At 41.4% G+C, this 21,314-nt stretch overlaps 1 protein-coding gene across 4 annotated transcripts in view; it reads right to left on the bottom strand.

Annotated features, from left to right (window-relative positions):
• Window positions 1-21,314, bottom strand: part of PAXIP1 (PAX interacting protein 1) — a 42,144-nt gene that overhangs the window by 17,464 nt on the left and 3,366 nt on the right. For 2 of the 4 annotated variants that reach the window (XM_084859329.1, XM_084859328.1), the window contains exons 2-10: window positions 16,534-16,668; window positions 15,387-15,430; window positions 12,675-12,738; window positions 12,470-12,583; window positions 10,591-11,220; window positions 8,440-9,181; window positions 6,180-6,274; window positions 5,637-5,732; window positions 799-936 (exon numbers count right to left, since the gene is read on the bottom strand). In XM_084859329.1, coding sequence (XP_084715455.1) covers window positions 799-936; window positions 5,637-5,732; window positions 6,180-6,274; window positions 8,440-9,181; window positions 10,591-11,220; window positions 12,470-12,583; window positions 12,675-12,738; window positions 15,387-15,430; window positions 16,534-16,668 — 2,058 coding nt within the window. The remainder of the gene's footprint in view (window positions 1-798; window positions 937-5,636; window positions 5,733-6,179; window positions 6,275-8,439; window positions 9,182-10,590; window positions 11,221-12,469; window positions 12,584-12,674; window positions 12,739-15,386; window positions 15,431-16,533; window positions 16,669-21,314) is intronic. The other 2 variants (XM_084859331.1, XM_084859330.1) reach the window with 1 other exon arrangement.

Genomic DNA, 21,314 nt, shown 5'->3' with positions numbered 1-21,314 from the left:
CAGTATGTGGGCAAGATGACAGTGCTAACCAATTTTTAAATATCTATCAATGCACTACAAGAGCAAAAATGCCCTATTTCTTAAGCCGATTGAACTGGAATCAACAGGTTCCTTTTGCTTCTTAATTTTTCAGTTATGTGAAAGCATACTATGAAGCCTTGACTGCTTGTTAAACTTCAGCTGTGGACAAATGACTGCTGCCAGCCAAGCAGTCTTCTAGGTATTTTTAGTTTGCCCTTCAGCCCCCAAGGCCCATTTCATAGTTATATGAAGAGTGACGTTTTGACTTAGGAAGGTTCAAAGCTTGAGAACCAAACAACTGACAAATAAGGCCCATATTCAGACATTTAAATATGAAGTAGTAAAGTCCTCAGGTGAGTCAGTTTATAATCTCATTTTCAAATAAAAACCCAATTTTCTAACATTCCAGGTGATAACCAAAGTTACCATGTAACAGAAAACCCTTCACAATGCAATAACTTTAACAATCTTCATATGGGATGTTCAAATAATCAGCTCATTACCCGAGATTTAAACAGGTGAATTATTTCAATTACTCAATTAGGAAATAAATCCCATTGGTTTCCAGTGGAACTTGCATTCACGTATGACATTTAGGACTAGGAGAAAAGGCCATTCTGATTTAATTCATATAACTGTATTCCAATTATACAATATTTTCAAAGAGTGAATATTCCATATTTCCTAATTTTTGTATTTTTTGACATAAAGCACTGCTTACAGTAAAATCATAGCAGCAGCACCTTCAAATCAAAATATTAGATTTAGCTTTCTTACATGCTGAGAACATGGTTTCCCTCCTGGTGGAAATGCTACTGGAAAATGAAGAGCTCGATGAGGTGGTATCATTTTCTTCCTCTTCAGCACAGAGTTCAACCAGTGTGCTGTGATACATCTCTTCTTTTCTCTCAAAGCCTGCAACAAAGCATGCAGTAGTACAGTCACTGTAGTTTTTAATTTACTATATTTTACAACCAATGTACAAAAATATTTTTCAAGGATTAACAAGATATTCCTTTGGTTTTTAAAGCTTTTAGCCACCTCCTTCAAACCAAAGTTAGATAGGTATATGATACAATTAGACTGTGTTCTGGTGATTGAAATTTGAGTGCCATCTCTGAAACGGGCTCACTGGCTTTCCTTAGGCAAGTCACTCTCAGCTACAGTTTCTCGTTTAGAAATTGAGAATAAGATTGACATGTCTCACAGGGTTGGTGTGAGACAAACACAAAAACAGTTACTCTTAGTAAGTTAGAAGTGCTATTCAAATGACACAATTGCTTTTTCAGTTAACAGATTTATTATGCTACAATATTTGTAAAAGTTACATTTAACAACTTTGTCTATTTAGTACATTATCTGTATATTCTTAACACCACAAAAAAGAGCTCTAAGAGTAGCTTTTGGAGGTATCCTTGTCAATATTATTTCAAGAATGTAAAGGAGCAAGACCTGTGGATCAAAGTGGGACTTGGGCTTTAAGTTTCACAGCAAAACAGCACTTAACAGAAATCGTAATGTTGTGAGGCCACTCTAGAAATCCCATGTTTGAGGGTAATTGTTTCCAGTTCTCAGATGACTTCCACTCAGTCTCCACAGAAGGAAAAAGATGGCACCTCCTTTGCTTTTGCAATTACAAATTTTACTTTCTACAATTGGAGCATGATATATTAGAACAGGCTACTTTAAATTTGTATAGGAAAGGCTCCTAGAAAATCACCACAAGCTAATCAGGAAAGGCAGAGACAGATTGCTGACATAAATCAGAGAGGGGGATATGACTTAATTATTCCAGAAGCCTTGAGACCACTGAAAAGTGCACTGAAAAGAATTTGGTGGGTAGAAGCCATCTGAGAATAGGAATCAACTACCCCCAAACATTATTGCCTATGTTGATGGGGTCTCAAGAGTGACATCACAATACTACTGTATCCGTTAAGTGCTGTTTTGCAGTGTATTAACAATACTCCCCTGACACTGGATCAGAAGCAGGGCTCCAGATATTTAGTTGCTATGGTGACTGCCCCACCCACCTGTAACTGTCTCTTTCCTTAAAGAGCCAGCACAAACTTTCCTCCTCTGAATTCTCTTCGAATTGCAGAAAGGAATCTGTCCATCCAGAGAGCTCATTGTTTCGTTTTGCAAAACTCTGCCAGAAGTGAGGTGAGACCCCTACCTCTATCTCAAGTTCTCTGGCAAGTGCAGACAACTCAAAGGAGCACCCTTTTGTATAATTGTTATTATTTATTTTGAATATTTTTGGATCACCCCTCCTCTCAATGAGTGCTCAAGGAGATATACAAAAACAACAACAACAAAGAATAAAACACATGAAAATACAAAAACCTAAAACATTTTTAAAACTGGGATTAATAAAAAGAGTGAGTGGCATTAACTATTAAAAGCTCAGCAGAACAATATCATCTTCATCAACCAGCTAAAGAGGAGGCTAGCCTAACCCCTGCCGGGGTTTTGCAACTGAGGAACACCTACGCAAAGGGCCCTAGTTATGCGTAGATGTTGATAGTTATGAATATTTATCAACCTCACCTCTCTAGGAAGTGGGACATGCAACAAGGCCTCAGATGATGAATATAAATTTTGGGCAGGCTGATACCAGAGGAGGCAATCATCCAGATACCCTGGTCCCAAGCCATTTACAGCTTTATAGATAAGGACCAGCATCTTGAAACAAACTGAAAGCCAGTGGAGCTGTTTCAAGATCAGTGTTATAGGGTCTGTGAAACAAACACCAGACAAAAACCTGGTTGCCGCATGTTTGTTGTTATGCCCCCACTGGAAGACTTGGAGGAACAGCTGGAGGACCAGAAACCACCTCCTACTAACAATGCCCAGTATTTGTCAGACCAGGAGGAGCCAAGGCCCTCAGGGGTGACTACCATGAGGGCATCACCTGTGGAGAACTTACCTCCGCTTCTGCCTCAGAGGTGGAGGCAGAGAAACCCCCAAGCCCTCAGGAGAGATGCCGCCTGAAAAGAACTCAGAAGGAGTGCTAGACTGAGCAAGGGGCCTTCTTGTGAGAAGAGGTTGCACATAGGAGGCTTGCTCAAAAGGAGGACCTTTTCAGCTGCAGTCACTAACAGCTCACAGCTGAGGCTTGGATATGGCTCTGTCAGCCTCTGCATAAAAACAGCAGCATCAGGCTGAGAGCTGCTAGAAACAATGGCGAACAGACCTTCCTGAATCCAGCTTCATTTGCCTTAACTCCAGACACTGCTTCCTGGCATGAGTGCTTCTGGACTTAACACTGACCCTCCTCCTGCCCGCCCCTTGTCTGCTGTGTTGCCTTGGAACCTTGTTGCCTGTTACCTGGACTGTTGAGACCTTGCCTTTTGCTTGATCCCTGTTTGTGCTGACCACCTTGGAACTCTTGGACTCTTACAACTGCTAGGCTCAGACTCTGGAAACATAACACTGCTGAGCAAAGCCATTCCTGGCCACTGCCACCATCTGACCATCCAGGAGCAGCACTGGATGCAAGAGCATTCCCAGGCTGTGTACCTGATCCTTCAGATCCAGAACAGGTTGTACTCCCAATTCTGAGTTGGTCTGTGTAATGACCAACATGATGTCTGTTTTGCACCATCTTCCAGGAATGCTCAATTAAACAGGAGTGGAACCACTGCAACACGGTGCCTCCAAGTTGGCCAAGTGTCCTAGAAGGATGATGATGGTATTGAAAGCTGCTGTGAGGTCCAGTGGAACAAATGGGGAGGGATGCCCTCATCCAGCTCCCAACGTAGGTCATCAAGCAAAGCAACCAAGGCTGTTTCTGTCCCAAAACTAGGACTGAACCTGGATTGAAAAGGATCCAGATCATCAGCTTCATCCAAGAGGGCTTGGAGTTGCAAGGTCACCATCCACTCCAAGGCCTTACTCCAAAAAGAGATTTGAAACTGGCCAATAATTATCAAGGGTGATGGGATCCAGTGAAGGCTACTTCAATAAAGGTCTTACTAAAGCCTCCCATGGCCCTTTTTCAAGAAGGCATTAACAATCTCCCCCATCCAACTGGCCAGCGCCCCTCTGGTAGCTCTTATAAACCAGAATGGACACGGTCTAAGGAGTATGTAGTTGCTCTGACCCCTCCAAGTATAACTTGTCCACCTCCTTGGGCTGAACCAGTTGGAACTTATCCATCGAAATTGGACACACAGCTGGCTTAATCATCTCAGAGGCTGTATTTTATGGTGTGCTTTGCAGAATGAAATAAATGGTGAGACTTTCTTACTGCTTCCTTTCCTTCAGCTGTTCAGCCCCACTCCCTTGCCTCAGAGGACCTCAGCGGGAGCTTCTGCTTAGTATGACACCATGGAAGAACAGGTAGGAAGGAAATGATGCCCTGATAATCCTGGTTCCTGCATTACCTTAGTATTGTTTCTGCAAGAGATCTTGAGTGATTATATTTTGACAATTTTTTGTAAGCTTGAGAGCCTGTCAAGGCTATAAAGCAGAAAGTAAGTATTCTAAATAAATATTTGTCCTTCCCTAAAGCCTGGTGTGAAGCAATGGGTAGCAAGATGCAATGAGAGACCTCCAAATCCTTTCCTTCCCCAAAGTATGGAGCAAACTGATACAAAAGAGCAGAGTCACCTGCTCCTGTCAGACAAGTACTTCTGTAAATCCCAGGATGAAATTACTGCAACAGCTCCCCCTCCCCGCACAAGTTGTATGTGCCACAGGACTCGGATGGGGGAAGGGGTGGAATCATGGTGATCATAAATAATGGCTGGCTACTTATCCAAGTCAACGTTTGAGGAGTAAAAACATTTTTGCCTTGACTATGCTGGACAGCAACATACTATCAGAAGACCTGCAGATAGGAAACCCTGGAAGTCACAGGCTTTTCAAAAATCTGGGTCCAAAGATCACCCTAGAGCAGGGGTGGGCAACTTGTGGCGCTCCAGATGCTTTGGCCTACAACTTCCATGATCCCTCACCACTGCCTATACTGGCTAGAGCTAATGGGAGTTGTAGGCCAAAACATATGGACGGCCACAAGTTGCCCACTCCTGCCCTAGAAGGTCGGTATCAACACTACAAGCAAATATTTTAGAAGGAAAGGATAGAATAGTAAAACCTCAGTGTCACTTTTTTTTCAAACTTCGGGATTTCTCACAATTTTGGCACTTCAACATAAATGGCTTCATTCTCTCTATATTAGCGTATGCAATTTCTGCTACTAAGCACATCACAACACTAATATATTTAACTACATTGTTTAAGGGAGATAATCCCAATATCATTCTTTAGTGAGCTACAATATCTGCTCCCCTGTCCTTTTAATAGTACTTGTGATCCTTGTAATGTTCCTAGTTGCTGTTTTATCTGCTGGCTCTGCCCCCTGTACTTTGTAATTGCTGTTTTGATATTGTATTTTTAACAACTGTATTTTGTTTTAAAATGCCTTGAAGCTCCTGGCAGTGAAAGACAAGAACTTATTCTATAAATAAAATATCTAGAAAGAGAAATTAGAAATGAAATGTTTACTCCTTGACTATTATATATCATTCAGCATAAGCAAATGAACAGTTCTGCTTCTTATAACTCTTACAAGTCAAATGTATGGGTCAGTGTGTGCCATTTTATCTTACCTGAGCATACATATTGCTAAGTTGACTTTCACAGAGAAGATGTGTACATCGGCTTGTGAGCGTAGGATCTACTGTACCACCATGTGCTTGGATTATCTTGAATAAAAAGTAGACACACTTAAAAAGCTCATCAACCCAACAAGCCTCCTTGCAAATTCTTTTCCATATTACATCAATGCCAAGATTTAAAAAGACACCTGCGTGAAGATAATGAAGATATTGCCACCCTTAACAGTAAACTTTAAAAATGTTTTTACAGTTATGGGAAATTTTGGCAGAAGAATTATAGATACAGAAGATAATTAAGAAATGGAGAAATTAGGTTTGAAGCCATCCAGCAGGGAGGAAAAGCTAATAAAAGGAGAGCAGAAGAGATTTTGCATGAAGCATACATATTTTGGACACGGGCTGAATATATTTATAAGTTATAAAGAAACCAAATGTATTTTTAATGAGTTATTAATCTGATTTTTAATTAAAAAACTCTCTGGAAAAAATGATGTGAAAAATGGAAAAACATTAACAAATGGAACAAATAGTTACCCTTTTCCATGTTGCCAATAGCTGTTTATCAGACATCTGCTCAGGGTAATCAGCAATTGCAAATATACAACCCAATAAGAAATATTCTTCTGGAACTATAAGACAAGTACAAATGAAATTATATTTCGGCATATCTTCTCCTAGATCATAATTAATGACCTATTATTAGCTATGATTTTTCTTCTTATTTTGCTTGCTCCTAGGTTCATCTGTCACAAAAGAATGACAGTTGTTCCAGCCCACCGCTGCACTCATGGGAGGTCCTTCCACTCCCAGCAAATGGCTGAACAATGTTGGGAAGCAGATGCTGGGACTTAAAGGGTGTCCTACAAATGCAGTAGTTCTATGGACAGGGGCCACACTGTGGGCATTCTATCCCAGGGGCTGGGTGTGGGGCATTCCCTCCACCTATTTCATACGAGGTAAAGGAGCATCATGCAGGGATTGCACTTCACTAGAATTAAACCACACTGTGAAAACTGTTTTGTGGACTGTAAATGGTAAGATAAAAGCACTGTGGGTTTGCCATGGGAAGGGTGGCGTGGGGAAGTCCTCTTCTGCCAGCACAGTCAATTCAACCTAAATCTGGATCCAACCCAAGTCCCTATCCTGGTTTCTCTGTCATCTCATATCTGATGGTGCCTGGGGCAGAGCCTTTTTGTCAATAACCCTGAGCTTATAGACCTCACTTCCAGGGGAAGGAGCTCCCTTGGTCTGGGTTCTCAGATAGCTAGCTAAGGTGGCTCTCTTTCAGAGATGCTTTGTACTTTGGGAATTGCTTGCTCTGGTCTTGGTGGCTTTTACTATTCATCTGATGTTTTATATTGCTGTTCCTATGGCTTTCAACATGTATATTTTAGATTACATTTATAAGCCATTTTGTATTTTATTTATTTTAAAACAGTTATACCTTGCCTCATTTCTAGGGCGTTCTAGGTGAATTACAAAGTCAAAAATTTGACTAAAAACATCCTTCCAATTTACAATATAACACAAAAAAGCAGAAAACCACAATACAACAGCAATCAAAATATTTAAGATATAGAGAACAATTAAAACAGAAAATTAAAATTATACACTAAATGCCTTCCTAAAAAGGAAGGTCTTCACCAACTTCCAGAAGATCATTAATAGCATTCAGGAGCCTAGGCTGTCTCCTTAGTCCCAACTAGATGTATCTCAAGGTTGTTGAGACTAGGGATGGCGGAGAATTCCGCCACGGATTTCAGTGAGGCCGAATGCACTGGCATTCAGCCCCCCGAAATCTGTGGTGGAACGGCCTGCCACCCCCCCATGGATACCCCCTGGGACGAGACTTACCTGGGGCGGATGTTCCAGATGGCAGTGGCTCCAGCGGCGGCGGCTGGTCTTCCGACCGGCTCCCACCGCCACCGTTTGCAGTCTGGTCTTTTTCTTTTTTTTACATAGACGTGATAGGCTATGTAAAGACTTACGTAGCCTATTACGTCTGGGTAAAAAAAAAAAAAAAAGCGTTCCTTATTTTTTGCCTTCTTAGTCTACGTAAATATTTACAAAGACTATTACGGAGAAAACAAAGGGGAATGCAAATAGCGGCCGCCGTAGCCACCGCCATTTGCGTACGCGTTTTTTTTTTTAACCCAGACGTGATAGGCTACGTAAATATTTACGTAGCCTATCACGGTTGAATACAGGGACGCAAACGGTGGCGGCTACAGCAGCCGCCATTTGCGTCCCTCCTACCCAGCAGCCAGATGTCCGGCTGCTGGCAGAGCTGGCCGGCAGCTCCACGGAATCCCTGCGGAGCAGAGCCGGCCAGGCAGGACTCCGGGGGGAGGGACGGAGCGCCTCCCCACCCATCGAGGATTCTGGGGTGAGGGACGGAGCGCCTCCCCCCTACCGCAAAGCAGATCCGCGAAACAGTAAGTGACTTTCGTACATCCCTAGTTGAGACATACAAGAGGACAGCTAAAGACATCCTCCACATGTATGCAAACTTGTACAGGAGAAGATAAGAGGGCCTCCAAAGACGACCTCAATAGGTTGTGGGCTCACATGGGAGAAGACTCTTCAAATAATTTGGTCCATTCAGGGCTTTAAAGGTCATCACCAGCACTTTGAATGGTGCCCAGAAACAAACTCAAAGCCAGTTTCTCTGTTTCAACAAAGGAATCACATGCTCCCTGTAAGCAGCCCCTATTAACAAAGGGACTGCTGCATTCTGGACCAATTGGAGTTTCCAAATATTCTTCATAGGCAAAATGGGCTAATAATTACTAACCTTCTATAGAGGGATCATGTCCAAACAGCTGATGTTGCTGCAGTTGTTGCTGCTGGGGATGTTGTGGTTGCTGAACTGGAACCTGATGCTGTAACTTCTGAGATGTCTGAGTCAAGTGTTGCGATGCTTGAGTTTGCATTTGTTGCTGCTGCTGAATTCGTTGCAAATGTTGCTGCTGTAGCTGTTGCTGTTGCATTTGTTGCTGTTGATGCTGCTGTTGTAACTGTTGCTGAAGGTTTTGCTGCTGTAGTTGCAACTGCTGCTGCTGTAGCTGCTGCTGCTGCAGCTGATGCAACTGCTGCTGCAAGGCATGTTGCTGCTGAAATTGCACAGTCGTTGACTGTTGAAACTGCTGTTGAGGGCGATGCATTTGCTGTTGGGAATGTAGCTGTTGGGGAGGAAATTGTAATTGCTGCTGGGAAAACTGGTGCTGATGAACTTGCTGCTGTGCAAACTGATGAGGCTGCTGTGAGAAAGGCTGCTGAGTAATCTGAGGTGGCTGTGGCTGCTGTTGTGGCAACTGCATGATTTGTTGGGGCTGAAGATGCAAGAGAGGGTGGTGCTGTTGCTGCTGCTGCGATTGCTGAGGTTGGTGCTGCTGTGGCTGATGCTGCTGTTGCAGTAAGTGTGTTTCTGGAGTCAGTTTAACTTGGCTAAGCAACACTGCATTTGAATGTCCCTGTTGGCTATGGTTAACCTGTTGCTCCAAAGTTTTTGTAGGTGCAGAAAGTGATTGTAAGATCTAGAAAACAAAAGGGATGCTTGTAACCTTCAAGTATCCTTCCAAATGTAAAAGCATAAATCAAATATGAAAAACATTTTGATGTATTGAATTGGGGCTGTATTTTATTAGAATACTATTACATGGGGAGGGGGAGAATAAGGCAAATTATTTTAAAGTAAAAATTAACTGGTCAAAATTCAAGTCGAGTGTGAACATAAAACATGTTTATGGTGTTTGTTCATGGGTGTTTGGGGTGTAATAAGTGGTCCAACTCACAAGAAGGCAAAAGACAGCTGATCCAATGTAATAGGATCAGTTTTGTATTTTCTGCAAAACTGAGTATTTACGCAATTCTTCCATATATCACAAATGGGGAGTTTTCATGGGGAACTAATATAATGATTTAATGATTAGGTAAATTTCACAAGAACTGCGAGATCTCTGATGACTAAAGTGCAACCCTAAATTAAGTTTCTACACTTTGCACGTGGGTTACACCTTTTAAGAGAAAGGCAAACATTAAGAAAGATGCTCCACAGTGATCACTTTCCCTCTCTTCAAATCATTCCCTCTCTTCCCAAATTTCAGAGGTAAGTGCAGATCCTTATGTAGTCAAAACTGCACTATTGATACACAACTGATCAGCAGGCTTGGGGGAAGGTTTGCAGAAGTATAAAAAATCGGGGGGGGGGGCCCTAAGGGGGGAAACCCCCCAAACAGCCCAATGAGGACTGAGTGTGCTCAGCAATCACAGAATGCTAACTGACTGTTGTGCCATGGGAAATCATGAGGGAGGGGGAAATGGAATGGCATATTATGGAGGTAGGCAAAACTGACTGAATGGAACAGTGAACAGGAGCACTCCATACTACAACATTTTGTAGCAGGTCCCACTTGTATTGTATGAAGAGACTTGTGTGGAAGAAGTCTTTCATGATCTAAAAATAGACAAGATTAGTTTCAAACTGAATATGCATTACATACCTGTCCTCCATTTCTACAGGACAGTGTCTGATTTGGTAACTGCCACTAGTAATAAGAAATCTGAACATGTTTCTTATTATCACCTTCCACTTAATTTAGACCCCTTTCGAAGGTTCACAGCCATGCTGAAACAGGAAGTACGAGCAAGTCGCACTTCTCAGGTACAATATGAAAAGGGAGATTATGCACTACAAAGGATCCAAACATCAATTACCAGTATCAAACTCATATGAACAATCTACCAAGACATCCTCAACTGGATGTCAGCCCTAGCTAATAAATACCACCTAGCATTTGTACAGTGCTTTACATGCATTATCTAGTTGTAATTCCTAAAAAATCCTGTAAGGTAAAGCATTACTAATGTTCATATTCACAGTAAAGTGATAGAAATTATTCACTTTCAAGTAACGGTTCATTAATGTATAATTTAAAATACTTACATGTGCTACATTTGATGGCCTACTGACCTGCTGAATATCAGCATTATTAGTAATATTTCTTAATGTCCGTACTGCAGGACTCCATGCCGCCATCATTTCAGGACGTCCAGAACTTTGGGGATTTTGTACTGAAGCCATTATATTACTTCTGATCTCAGAGGACAAAATATTACCTGGGACAGGTGGTACATTGGCACACAAATTAATCAGTCCAGAATCCTTGCCTGATGGCAATCTGCGCTTTGCTGTAGCAGTCTGTGGAACTTCAGCAGGTGTCCAGTTCAAATTTCTTTCATGCTTTTCAGGAGAGGAATCTGATGAATCATCAAACATCAGTTCTCCTTTTGTTTTGTCAGCATCAATAGATTTAGGTGAAAAAGCTCTATCAGCCGAAGGTGATCCTTCTCGAGAAGATGCTGGACTCGATAACTTTTCATCGGTACTACCTTCATTTTGAGAATCCTGTTCTTCATTTTCCTCCTCTTCCTCCTCCTCTTCTTCCTCATATATAATTAATCGAGGATGATAGGAAGCCTCATCTTTTTTGGTTTTATCAGATACAGAATCTAAAACCCAGTCAGGTGTCACAATCTTAATGTTCCCTCGTTTACAGGCGCATTCATATTTTTCCTGGGAAGAACAAAAAGATTCCAATGGTATCTGTGACAAAAATGTAACATTTAAGCTAACTTGATAATAGTTTTAAATATCCACTGTAACTAAACTGGTTTGTACCAGCACTATCAGTTATCTTCCTGGGTTTCATTACAAAAGATTACCAACTCCCTAAAAGAGATTTGCCAGTTATTTTCAAATTCTCTTTTAAGAAGTACTGTGGTACATTAATATGGGCAAACCCATGCAGCTTCAGAATTGATACCTGTTGTTCCTTCAATTGTCACCTATTAGTTATTTTTTATGTAGCACAAGAGATGTATAAGGGTGTCTTTCTTGTTCACAAATCATATGAACATGTCCCATTCGCAACCCCAAGCACGATCAGGAACGCAATTCTTGGGAAATTTTCACAATTTCTCGAACTTGCATTCATGTTTGAAACTGTGCACTTAAGCAAATGCGCATTCTAAAAATGTGTACTTGCACAAATGCCCCCCACATCCACATTTTCATGCTTTAGCCTATGGGGGGATGTGCATTTTTGATTGGGAAGAGTATGCCTTTAAAAAATGCGTATTTTTTTCCATTGAGAAAAATTGCACTTCTAAAAATGTGTTATTTTTCCCAATTTAAAAAAAAGGTGCTCACATTTGGGAATAGAAATGAAGCAAAACGAGCTTTGAGGAAGGATTCAGAGAACCTCAATGAGCTTGAACATTACATGTTTGCCCATCCCTATGCAGTGCTTAAAAAAAAAACACCCTTAGCTACCAGGAAGTTGTCAAAAGTGGTAGGCGCCAATACCAAGTGACCAGACAGCCCTGAGGAAGCTTGAACTACCACAGCAACTCTAGTATCAGAGGGTCTGAAAAGGTATCTTGGCATTTGTGAATAAAGAGCTTATTTTAGTCTGGCAAGTACAAATTGGAGACTTAAGTGGCAAGAATTAACAAATGTTCATGCAATACAACCAAAAATCCCAATAAAGCAGAAGCTGGTTTCATTGCACTTATGCCCAGATGCAACTGCACTACTCAACCTGTGTCCTTTGCAGACTTACGTGAAATCTTTGAAACTTATTCTTAATTTTATCAACCTGAATATTTAATCAAACCTGGCTATCCCACTGTTCACCCCTAACCCCAGATCATTTATAAGGTTATATAATACTGGTTTTAAAAAAAGATCCTTGGGAGATCCCAATTACCTGTCCTCAACTGTGAAAATGGTTTTCTTATTGCTATCTTAATAGAACTCTTACCCCTTTTGGTTCAGGCACAATCAAATGAGTGCATTTTTTATTGAGGCTCAGCTGGCAATCCCCACCATAAAATGTAATCAAAGCCCACAGCAGACTCCGGTCTTCAGAGGAAACCTATCAGAAAAAGTAAAATCCTTTATTATTAGGTATTAGGGGGAAATGCAGTTTCTGACACATCATTTAGCAATCTGACTAAACATCTTACCTGAGATAGACAAGCAGCAACTCCAAAAAATATCTGACAGGATTCTGGGGAGAAACCATTTACTCTGACAAAATTAAGTCAAGGAGATAATGAACTGTAAAATGTCTTAAGAGAACCAATTGATGGCAGTTTTTTCCAAAAACGTCTCAAATAATAAGCATAATTTTGTGGAATTGCCAATTCTTCTAAAAGCAAGATATTACACATAAAGCTAATCTACTGTTATGCAGTGAACAGATAGCTTGGATCTGACAGATTGAGTTTAGAATCCCACCCCTGTTACTGTATGCGCCTAGGCAATACCTTCTCTTATAGCAGGGGTGGGTAACAGGTTTTAGGCTGGGGACGGAATTGCCTCTCACCCCATCTGTGGGCCAGGTGATATCAGCGGGTGAGGATGCCACACCCTGCCTATTTTGCCTTTCTCCACTGGGTTCTGTCCCTCTCTCAGCATGAAGAAAGGGAGTTGTCTAGTGCCAGGAGGAACAGCCACTCCTCAAAAAGCCACCAAATCCCTGGCTTCGCATAGTGTGCATTGCCTCCTGGGGATGCTGTATGTTCTTCCTACCGCTGCCCAAGTCCCTGGCTTCAGGCGACTCAGCCAACATCATTGGTCCCCTGCTGAAGTTCCAGCTGGAGCTTCTCTAGCTGCCGCTTTGCCCGGGACCAGTTTCCCCCACCTTCTCATGCTGGGGATGACATGGGACGGGTGAAGTACTTATTGCATTGCTTCCCTTCCTAATTGGGAGGTAGAGTGGCATGCCAAAGAAGGGGAATACCCTTGTTATCACAGATCAGGGATAACAAGGCAGTTCCCCTCCCTACTTCTTCCCCAAAACCACAGTAACCTCCAGGCCAGGCTTGGGGATGGGCAAGGCCTGCAGAGGGAACCCAAGCCTCTGTGGACGTTCCCCACTGCTATCTTATAGTCTAACCCTATTCATATCTACTCGATGTCTACCCCACTTAATCCAATAAGCCTTAATAAGGTTTTACTCCCATATACTTTGTTTTTTGCTTTGAAGGACATTTTTTCCTTCTAACTCTCCTAAACATCACACTGAACCTATTCCAACCTATCCTACTAAATTTAGATTTTCAGGAATTTACTATGGTATTATCAAGAAGCTTCTATGTAATGAATCACCTCCTCTATTGGCAAAATGGATATGCAGTGTGAAACCAGACTAGGTGAAAAAATAGATGACATGAGTGGGTCCCTATAGTCTCCTGAGCTATGCAGCAAAATCAGTTTTAGAAATACACTGGGTTTCCGGCAATCTTCGGCTTTTCCTATATAATATAAAGGAAAAACAGCATCTGAGTGTAGAGCATGGGCACAATCTGAGGGAACACTGAGCAGAAAGTGAATGGGGCAAGCTCTCAACTGAATCAACCCTAGGAACCTTGGCAGGAAGTTAAGCTATTTATGAAAACTGTTTGTTAAACACTATTAGATTTTTTAAAAGAGAGAAAGAGATTCCCACATTTTTTATTATGAGCAAAGGGATGAACAAGGTTAACATTAGGAACACTGAAGGAATGTTATACAAACATAACAGGAAGAAAGATGATGGCAGGGAAGTTTGGGCAAATATTAGAACAATGGCATAATGATTGGTTTGAGATATATGCACAAACACTTGTGAATAAGAATGCATGACAAAACGCACTGATGGAGGAGACTGAAGATGAATTATAGCATAGCAACCTGAGTAGGACAGCCAAAAACAGGGAAGAACAAATAATCATTATCGACAGAGAAAAAAATTTAGGTTATATACTAGATCATATCACACACTATTTAATACAGGTCAAACTGATGGGAGAAGTCCAGAAGACAAAAAGCAGTCAAGCTCAAAAGCCCGTTTCCCCAATCCTCACTCCCACCCATGTACCAGGAACTTTGTTGTACCCTCCATAGCAAGAATACACCCAAAAAATTCTTATTGGTAAGAATCATATGAAACATTTTTGCTGAACTCATATACACATATTGAACAGAATAGGATGGAAAGACCTTCCTTGCTGAGGGAAGGGGTCCCCAACCTTTTTTGGACCCATGGGCACATTTGGGAATTTCAGGAACTGCTGTGGGCACCACCACAAAATGGCTCCCATGGAGGATGTGGCTAGTCACATAATGGCTGCCATGGGGGCCTGGCTAGTCAAATGGAGCTACAGAGGAGGGGGGAATAGTGAGGCTAGAGGCTGGGAGGGGGAACTAGCAAGGCAAAGGGGTAGAGGGCAGAAAAAGAGTGAAGTTAGAGGCTGGGAGAGAACGAAGACTATTCTAACGTTTTCCAAGGTTTTTATTTAAAAAAAATCTTTTTGAAGTGGAAAGGGAGTGGAGAGCTTTGTGGGCACCATTGGAGGTGCCCATGGGTGATATAGTACTCATGGGTACTGTGGTGGGAACCCCTAGCTTAGGGGAAGTAGTAAAGGAAAACAAGCAGTTTGTAGGCAGGGAAGAAAGAAATAAAATTCAGAAAGCTCACAAGTGACTGAAGAAATGCAACGACAATCTACATTCTCTGAAATATTTCAGAGACTAGCACATGTAGGGGAAAAAATGAACAATTCATCATGCAGAAGAAATTCCCTTTAGTTCATCCTCTGGAACAGCTGCTATTCTAGCCAACATGCAGCTCATGCTAAAAGCTTTTTAAAAGCATAACACAATGTAGTTAATATTTTAACTGAAAAGGATACGGCAGAAGAGCTCCACATCGAACAGACCAAGTCACCCAGGAAGGCTAAAAACAGATTTTAAAAATGCATTTTGTGAGTGGCTATGAACAATGCACACTGCATCCTAACAAAACTTGCTTCTATATGCTGAATACATAACAAATTTAAGTTAACTGTTTAGCACCACTTTACAGGAACATAGGAAGCTGCCTTACACCAAGTCAATCCACTGAACCATCTAGTTTAGTACTGTCTATGCTGAGTAGCAGCAGCTCTCCACATTTTCAGTCAGGAATCTTTCCCCGCAGTATCTGGAGATGGCAGGAATTAAGCCTGAGACCTTCTGCATGCAAAACATGTGATCTACCACTGAGCTGTGGTCCTTTCCTTCATAGAAGGATTTCAAATGCTCTATGAGAAACATGAGAACTTGTACAAGCCCATGTTATTTATTTTCTTTTATATGTGGAACCACAAGCTGCAAATTATTTCTATGCCCTCCCTTGCCAACCAGATGACTGGTGCTATCAATCCTGATGACAGCACTAATCCATTTTGGTGGGAAGAAGGACTTGAATCCTGGCACTCTCTTCCTATTCATCAGTGAACCCGTGGTACAAAAGGTCTCTGCACAGACACCGCAGGTATTGAATGCAAGGGTTCCCCTTCCCCGACACCCCAACCCACACAAAGAGCTCTTTTTTGCATGCAAGGGGAAATCCACAAATATGAATAATCCTGAAAACCCTGCTCTAGAATTAAGTTTAAAAAGGTAAAGGTAAAGGTGTCCCCAACCAGTCGTGTCTGACTCTAGGGTGCGGTGCTCATCCCCGTTTCTAAGCCGAAGAGCCAGCGCTGTCTGAAGAGGCTTCTGTGGTCATGTGGCCGGCATGACTGAACACCGAGGTGCACGGAACGCTGTTACCTTTCCCGCCGAGGCAGTACCTATTTATCTACTTGCAATTTCTTGCTTTCGAACTGCTAGGTTGGCAGAAGCTGGGACTGAAGACGGGAGCTCACTCCGTCACGCAGCACTCGGGTCTCAAACTGCTGACCTGCCGACCTTCCAGTCTGCAGTTCAGCATCTTAACCACTAAGCCACCGCGGCCCCTAGAATTAAGTTTACTGCTGTGAAAAAACAAATAATCATAATGGTGTCAGTACTCACTTTTACTACTGGAAGATCAAAGACTTCACGAGATTCACTAACTTCTGGATTGTCTCCATCTTCTGAAATGATGTGCGATGCCAAGGCATTATAAGAAACCTCCTTTGCCTTCCCATCTTTCAGAAACTGAATAACCTAAAAGACAAAAGTAAACTTTCATTTCTTTCAGTTCCAAAAAAAACATGATGATGTTAACACATTGTTGTGGCCAAACTATTTTGTTCATACAGCTCTCTCCCCAGACAAAGCACTAGTCTGAGCAGAGCTGAGCTACAACAGTTTGCTGGCTGAAGCTTCAGAGCACAGCAAAAAACATGTAAAAATAAAGATGGGCTACTCACCCTGGTGTCCTACCTATCATGTCGAGGTCTTGCTGTGGCAACATAACACACACAAGTCAGCCTCTATCAGAGGCATGTTTAGCAGGGATGCAAGAGATGGCCTTTGGCAGCCACTCCCAGACTCTGGAATTCTCTGCTGAGACAGGCTAGGCTGTTCCCCTCTCTGCTGGCCTTCCACCAGCAGGCAAAGATGTTTTTATTCAGGTTGGCCTTGGGCATACCAGCTGGTATTTTGCTTAAAGGGGTGTTAACTGGTTGGGTGCTGTTTATTTCTTTTATTGTGTGCTTTTAATTGTGTTTTGTTATGTTTTAAGATTTTTTAAAATCCATTTTTATTGTTAGCTGCCAAAGGTGGGATATAAATTAAATGCTAAATAAATAAGTAAGTAAGTAAGTGCAAGGCAATGAAACTATTTCACACTTTAGCAATGATGTGGGTTTTCTGGAAAATTTTGAATTGGGGTTTCTTCCTATGCAAATTAGGCTAACTTGCATAGGGCCATCTGCATCAGAAAATGTTTGGATGCCCTGGAGGGTGATCTAGTTTAGTATGTTTAAAAGTACCCTGTGTTAATTTTTTGTCCCAATACACCAGAAACATTTGACCTGAAATATTTGAGGAAAAAATTAAAGCACAGTTAATGAGATTTAAACACTATATTTTTGTAAGAAGAAAAAACAAAGGTACTGAAAACTGTTGACACACTAATTCAGCCTTCCCCAACCTGGTGCCCTCCAGATGTGTTGGACTACAACTCCCAAGATCTTCAGCCAGCCATGTATCCCTATTGCCAATTATGGCCAATTTTAGCAACCCAAAGAACTGTGCATGATATGCTAGCAAACACTCATCTCAAAAGTTCATCTGTCTTTCACTGAGGTTGTTGGGGCACATTCAGTTTCATTACTTTCTAGTTCAATTTCACACCAATTGAAGTATTTCAGTGATGTATATGTACTCTCTAACACACTTGCTAGGGATAATCACCTGAAAAACATTACAACTTTGAAACTGCCAAGCTTGCCAAATATTATATTTGAAATTGGCATCCACTGTTACTAATGAACTTACGAAATGGAAAATTTTCTGTGGAAAAATAAAGCACTGGAAAAAATTCTGCTTTTCATTCCCTGTTCAAGAGCAAGAATATTGTGTGAAAGATACCTAAATTCTAAATTTATTCAGTTATAAAAACATGTCCGTTCTGGCCACTGTCATACATGCTTTGGTAACATCTAGGTTGGATTACTGCAACATGTTGTATGTGGGACTACTGAATATTATTCAGACTGTTCAGCTGGTACAGAATGCTGCTGCTAGGCTGTTGTTGAGAGTCTGCTCTCTGCTCTACCTCCACCTGGAGGTAAGAGTCATCAGTATACAGGACAAGACCTTTTTAGCTACTGTGCTGAGGCTCAGGAGCTCTCCCACAGGAGGCCCAGCTAGCCTCTATCAAACTTTTGAAAGTATTGCAAAAATGAATGGTCCTTTTTAAACATGATTTTAGCCTTGCCCAATGCTTCTTTTATTCTGGTCTGTAACTGATGCTTAAATGCAATAGGATTATTATTTTTCTTTTTTGCTTGCCAATGTTATGGTATAGGCATATAGGGGACTCATTTGGAACTGAAAGACAGCACAAAAATATAATAAAAAGAAGCAAATTAGTAGATTCAAACAAAATCTGGTGTAACTCATCCAGAATCCTGAACATATAGCATGGCTTGTCTGCTCAGTCAGCTACAGTGGTGAGAAAAAGTTTGTGAACCCTAATGATAATTATGGAAATGCTATAGTTGTACCATAACTTTTGTGAATCAAAACAGTCCTTTTCTAAATATCCAATAGGGTTTATATTAACCAATTCCATGTCTTGTGAAATAAAACGATGTATAAATTAGGCAAAAATGAGTACTTAAGATTTAGGGTATGTGCAAAAGTGAGCATGGCTTAGTTGCATCAGCTCAATTAAAGGGAATACTTAGAACCAGGTGTTTAAGTAATTAGGTAGCTTTTCAAGGGTGAGTTTGGGAGGCCCCACCCTATAAAAGGGTCAGAAACTTTGTGAGTTTGGTCTTCACCACATGGTCGTGTGGAAACATGTCATGCCACTATCAAAGGACATTTCCGAGGACCGCAGAAAAGCAGTTATTGCTGCTCATCAGTCTAGAAAGGGTTACAAAGCCATTTCTAAAGATTTGAGACAACATCAATCCACTGTCAGACATTCTACAAATGGATAAGGTTCAAGGCCACAGTCACTCTACCCAGGAGCAGTCATCCCACCAAAATCTCTCGAAGAACAAACCTGCACATCATCCAGGAAGTCAAAAACTGTTTTTTGACTTCATATTGTTTAAATTGATTTTATCTGTATGCTGCCCTGGGATCTTAATGATATAGAGTGGGATACAAATATTTTAAATAAAATAAATAAGAACCCCATAGTAACATCCAAAGATCTGCAGGCTACTCTTGCCTTGCCTAATGTGAGTGCTCATGACTCAACGATCAGAAGAAGCCTGAACAAGAATGGCCTTCATGGGAGGATAGCCAGGAGGAAACCACTGCTCTCTAAAAAGAACATTGCTGCCTGTCTGAAATTCACGAAAGATCACATAGATGATCCCCAAGACTTCTGGAACCATGTTCTCTGGACAGCAGAGTCAAAGGTAGAACTTTTTGGCCTCAATGAGAAGCATTATGTTTGGTGAAAAACAAACGCTGTGTTAGAACAGAAGAACCTCATCCCAACCATCAAACATAGTAGTAGGGATGTGATGGTTTGGGCCTGCTTTGCTATCTCAAGACTTGGATGGCTTGCCATCATTGACACAACCATAAATTCTGTAGTACAGGATCAGAAGATTCTAGGGGAGAATGTCAGGCCATCTGTCCATGAGCTGAAGCTGAACCAAAAGTGGGTCATGCATCAAGACAATGATCCTAAACATACAAGCAGATCTACAAAAGAATGGTGGCCGAAGAAAAAATTCTGTGTGTTAGAATGGCCTAGTCAAAGTCCAGACCTAAACCCCATCGAGATGTGGCAGGACCTGAAATGAGTTGTTCATGCAAGAAAACTCTCAAATATCACTGAGTTGAAGCAGCTCGTTAAGGAGGGCTGGGTCAAAATTCCTCAAAACCAATGGGACAGACTGACCAACAGTTACAGGAAATACTCAAGGGGGTGCCAGCAGGTATTGAATTTAAGATTCACAAACTTTTTCACACATGGATATTGAGCGTGGAATCAGCTGGATAAATGTTGAAAAAGTATCATGTTTGTGTGTCATTTACTTAATCAGGTTATCTATTTGTTTTTTATCTAGGATTATCGACTTAGATCGACTTACGAGTCCCCTGGACTGCAAGGAAGTCAAATCAGTCAATCCTAAAGGAAATCAACCCTGAGTGCTCATTGGAAGGACAGATGCTGAAGCTCAAATATTTTGGCCACCTAATGTGAAGAGAAAACTCTCTGGAAAAGACCCTGATGCTGGGAAAGACTGAAGGCAAAAGGAGAAGGGGACGGCAGAGGATGAGATGGCTAGATAGCATCACCGATGCAATGAATATGGACTTGAGCACACTCCGGGAGAGAGTGCAGGACAGGAAGGCCTGGCGTGCTATGGTCCATGGGATCATGAAGAGTCGGACACGACTGAACGACTGAACAACAACAATCGACTTAGATTAAGATCTAATAATATTTTAGGCTGGATATATGCGACAGTCCTAAGGGATTCACAGACTTTTTCTCGCCACTGCTCTCTACTAAGGGAGCAATCCTATATATGTGTAGACAGGAAAAAATACGTACAACTCCCAACATTCAGCTGGGGCATGGTGGGAGTTATAGGCCTTTTTTCTGTCTTAACATGCATAGGGATTACACCCTTAGCTGCGAAGTTTATTGTGGCTACAATCTCTACATGGAAAGATTCCAAACAACCTATGAGGAAACAGTGTATTTCAAAAGTTTGGAAGGTTACGTTTCTATAATACAGAAACTGATTTTATAGCTGAAGGTAGGTAGTGGACTGCCTAAAGTAACTTTTTTGATGTACATTAGTTACTTCTTTAGAGAGCCTTCTTAGATCTCACTTATGGAGACCAATGTGTAAAAGTATGTTTTTGTATTAACTGTCTCTTTACAGGTGCACTTTGAATTTTCATGTGTATGCATGTAATATATAACTACTACAAAAACTACCTGGTAATAAACAGCTTGAAAATGTTTGAATAAAACTATAGCTGGCTGGGGAATGCTGGGAGTTGTAGGGACTTTTTTTTCTGTTTAAACATGAATAGGATTGCACCCTAAACTAATTTGTTACCCTATAACAAACTCTGGTTCTCCAACAACGCCCTTGCTTCTGCTTATACCACTTCATAATTTGGTCATTTATTGAGGTTAAGGGAAGAAAGCACCACTA

Source organism: Heloderma suspectum, chromosome 5 (assembly GCF_057233095.1).
Source record: "Heloderma suspectum isolate Gila_16-S chromosome 5, 16-S_ref, whole genome shotgun sequence".
NCBI lineage: Eukaryota > Metazoa > Chordata > Lepidosauria > Squamata > Helodermatidae > Heloderma > Heloderma suspectum.
The sequence above is the reverse complement of the archived record's forward strand: the minus strand, read 5'-3'. Positions and strand labels throughout refer to the sequence as shown.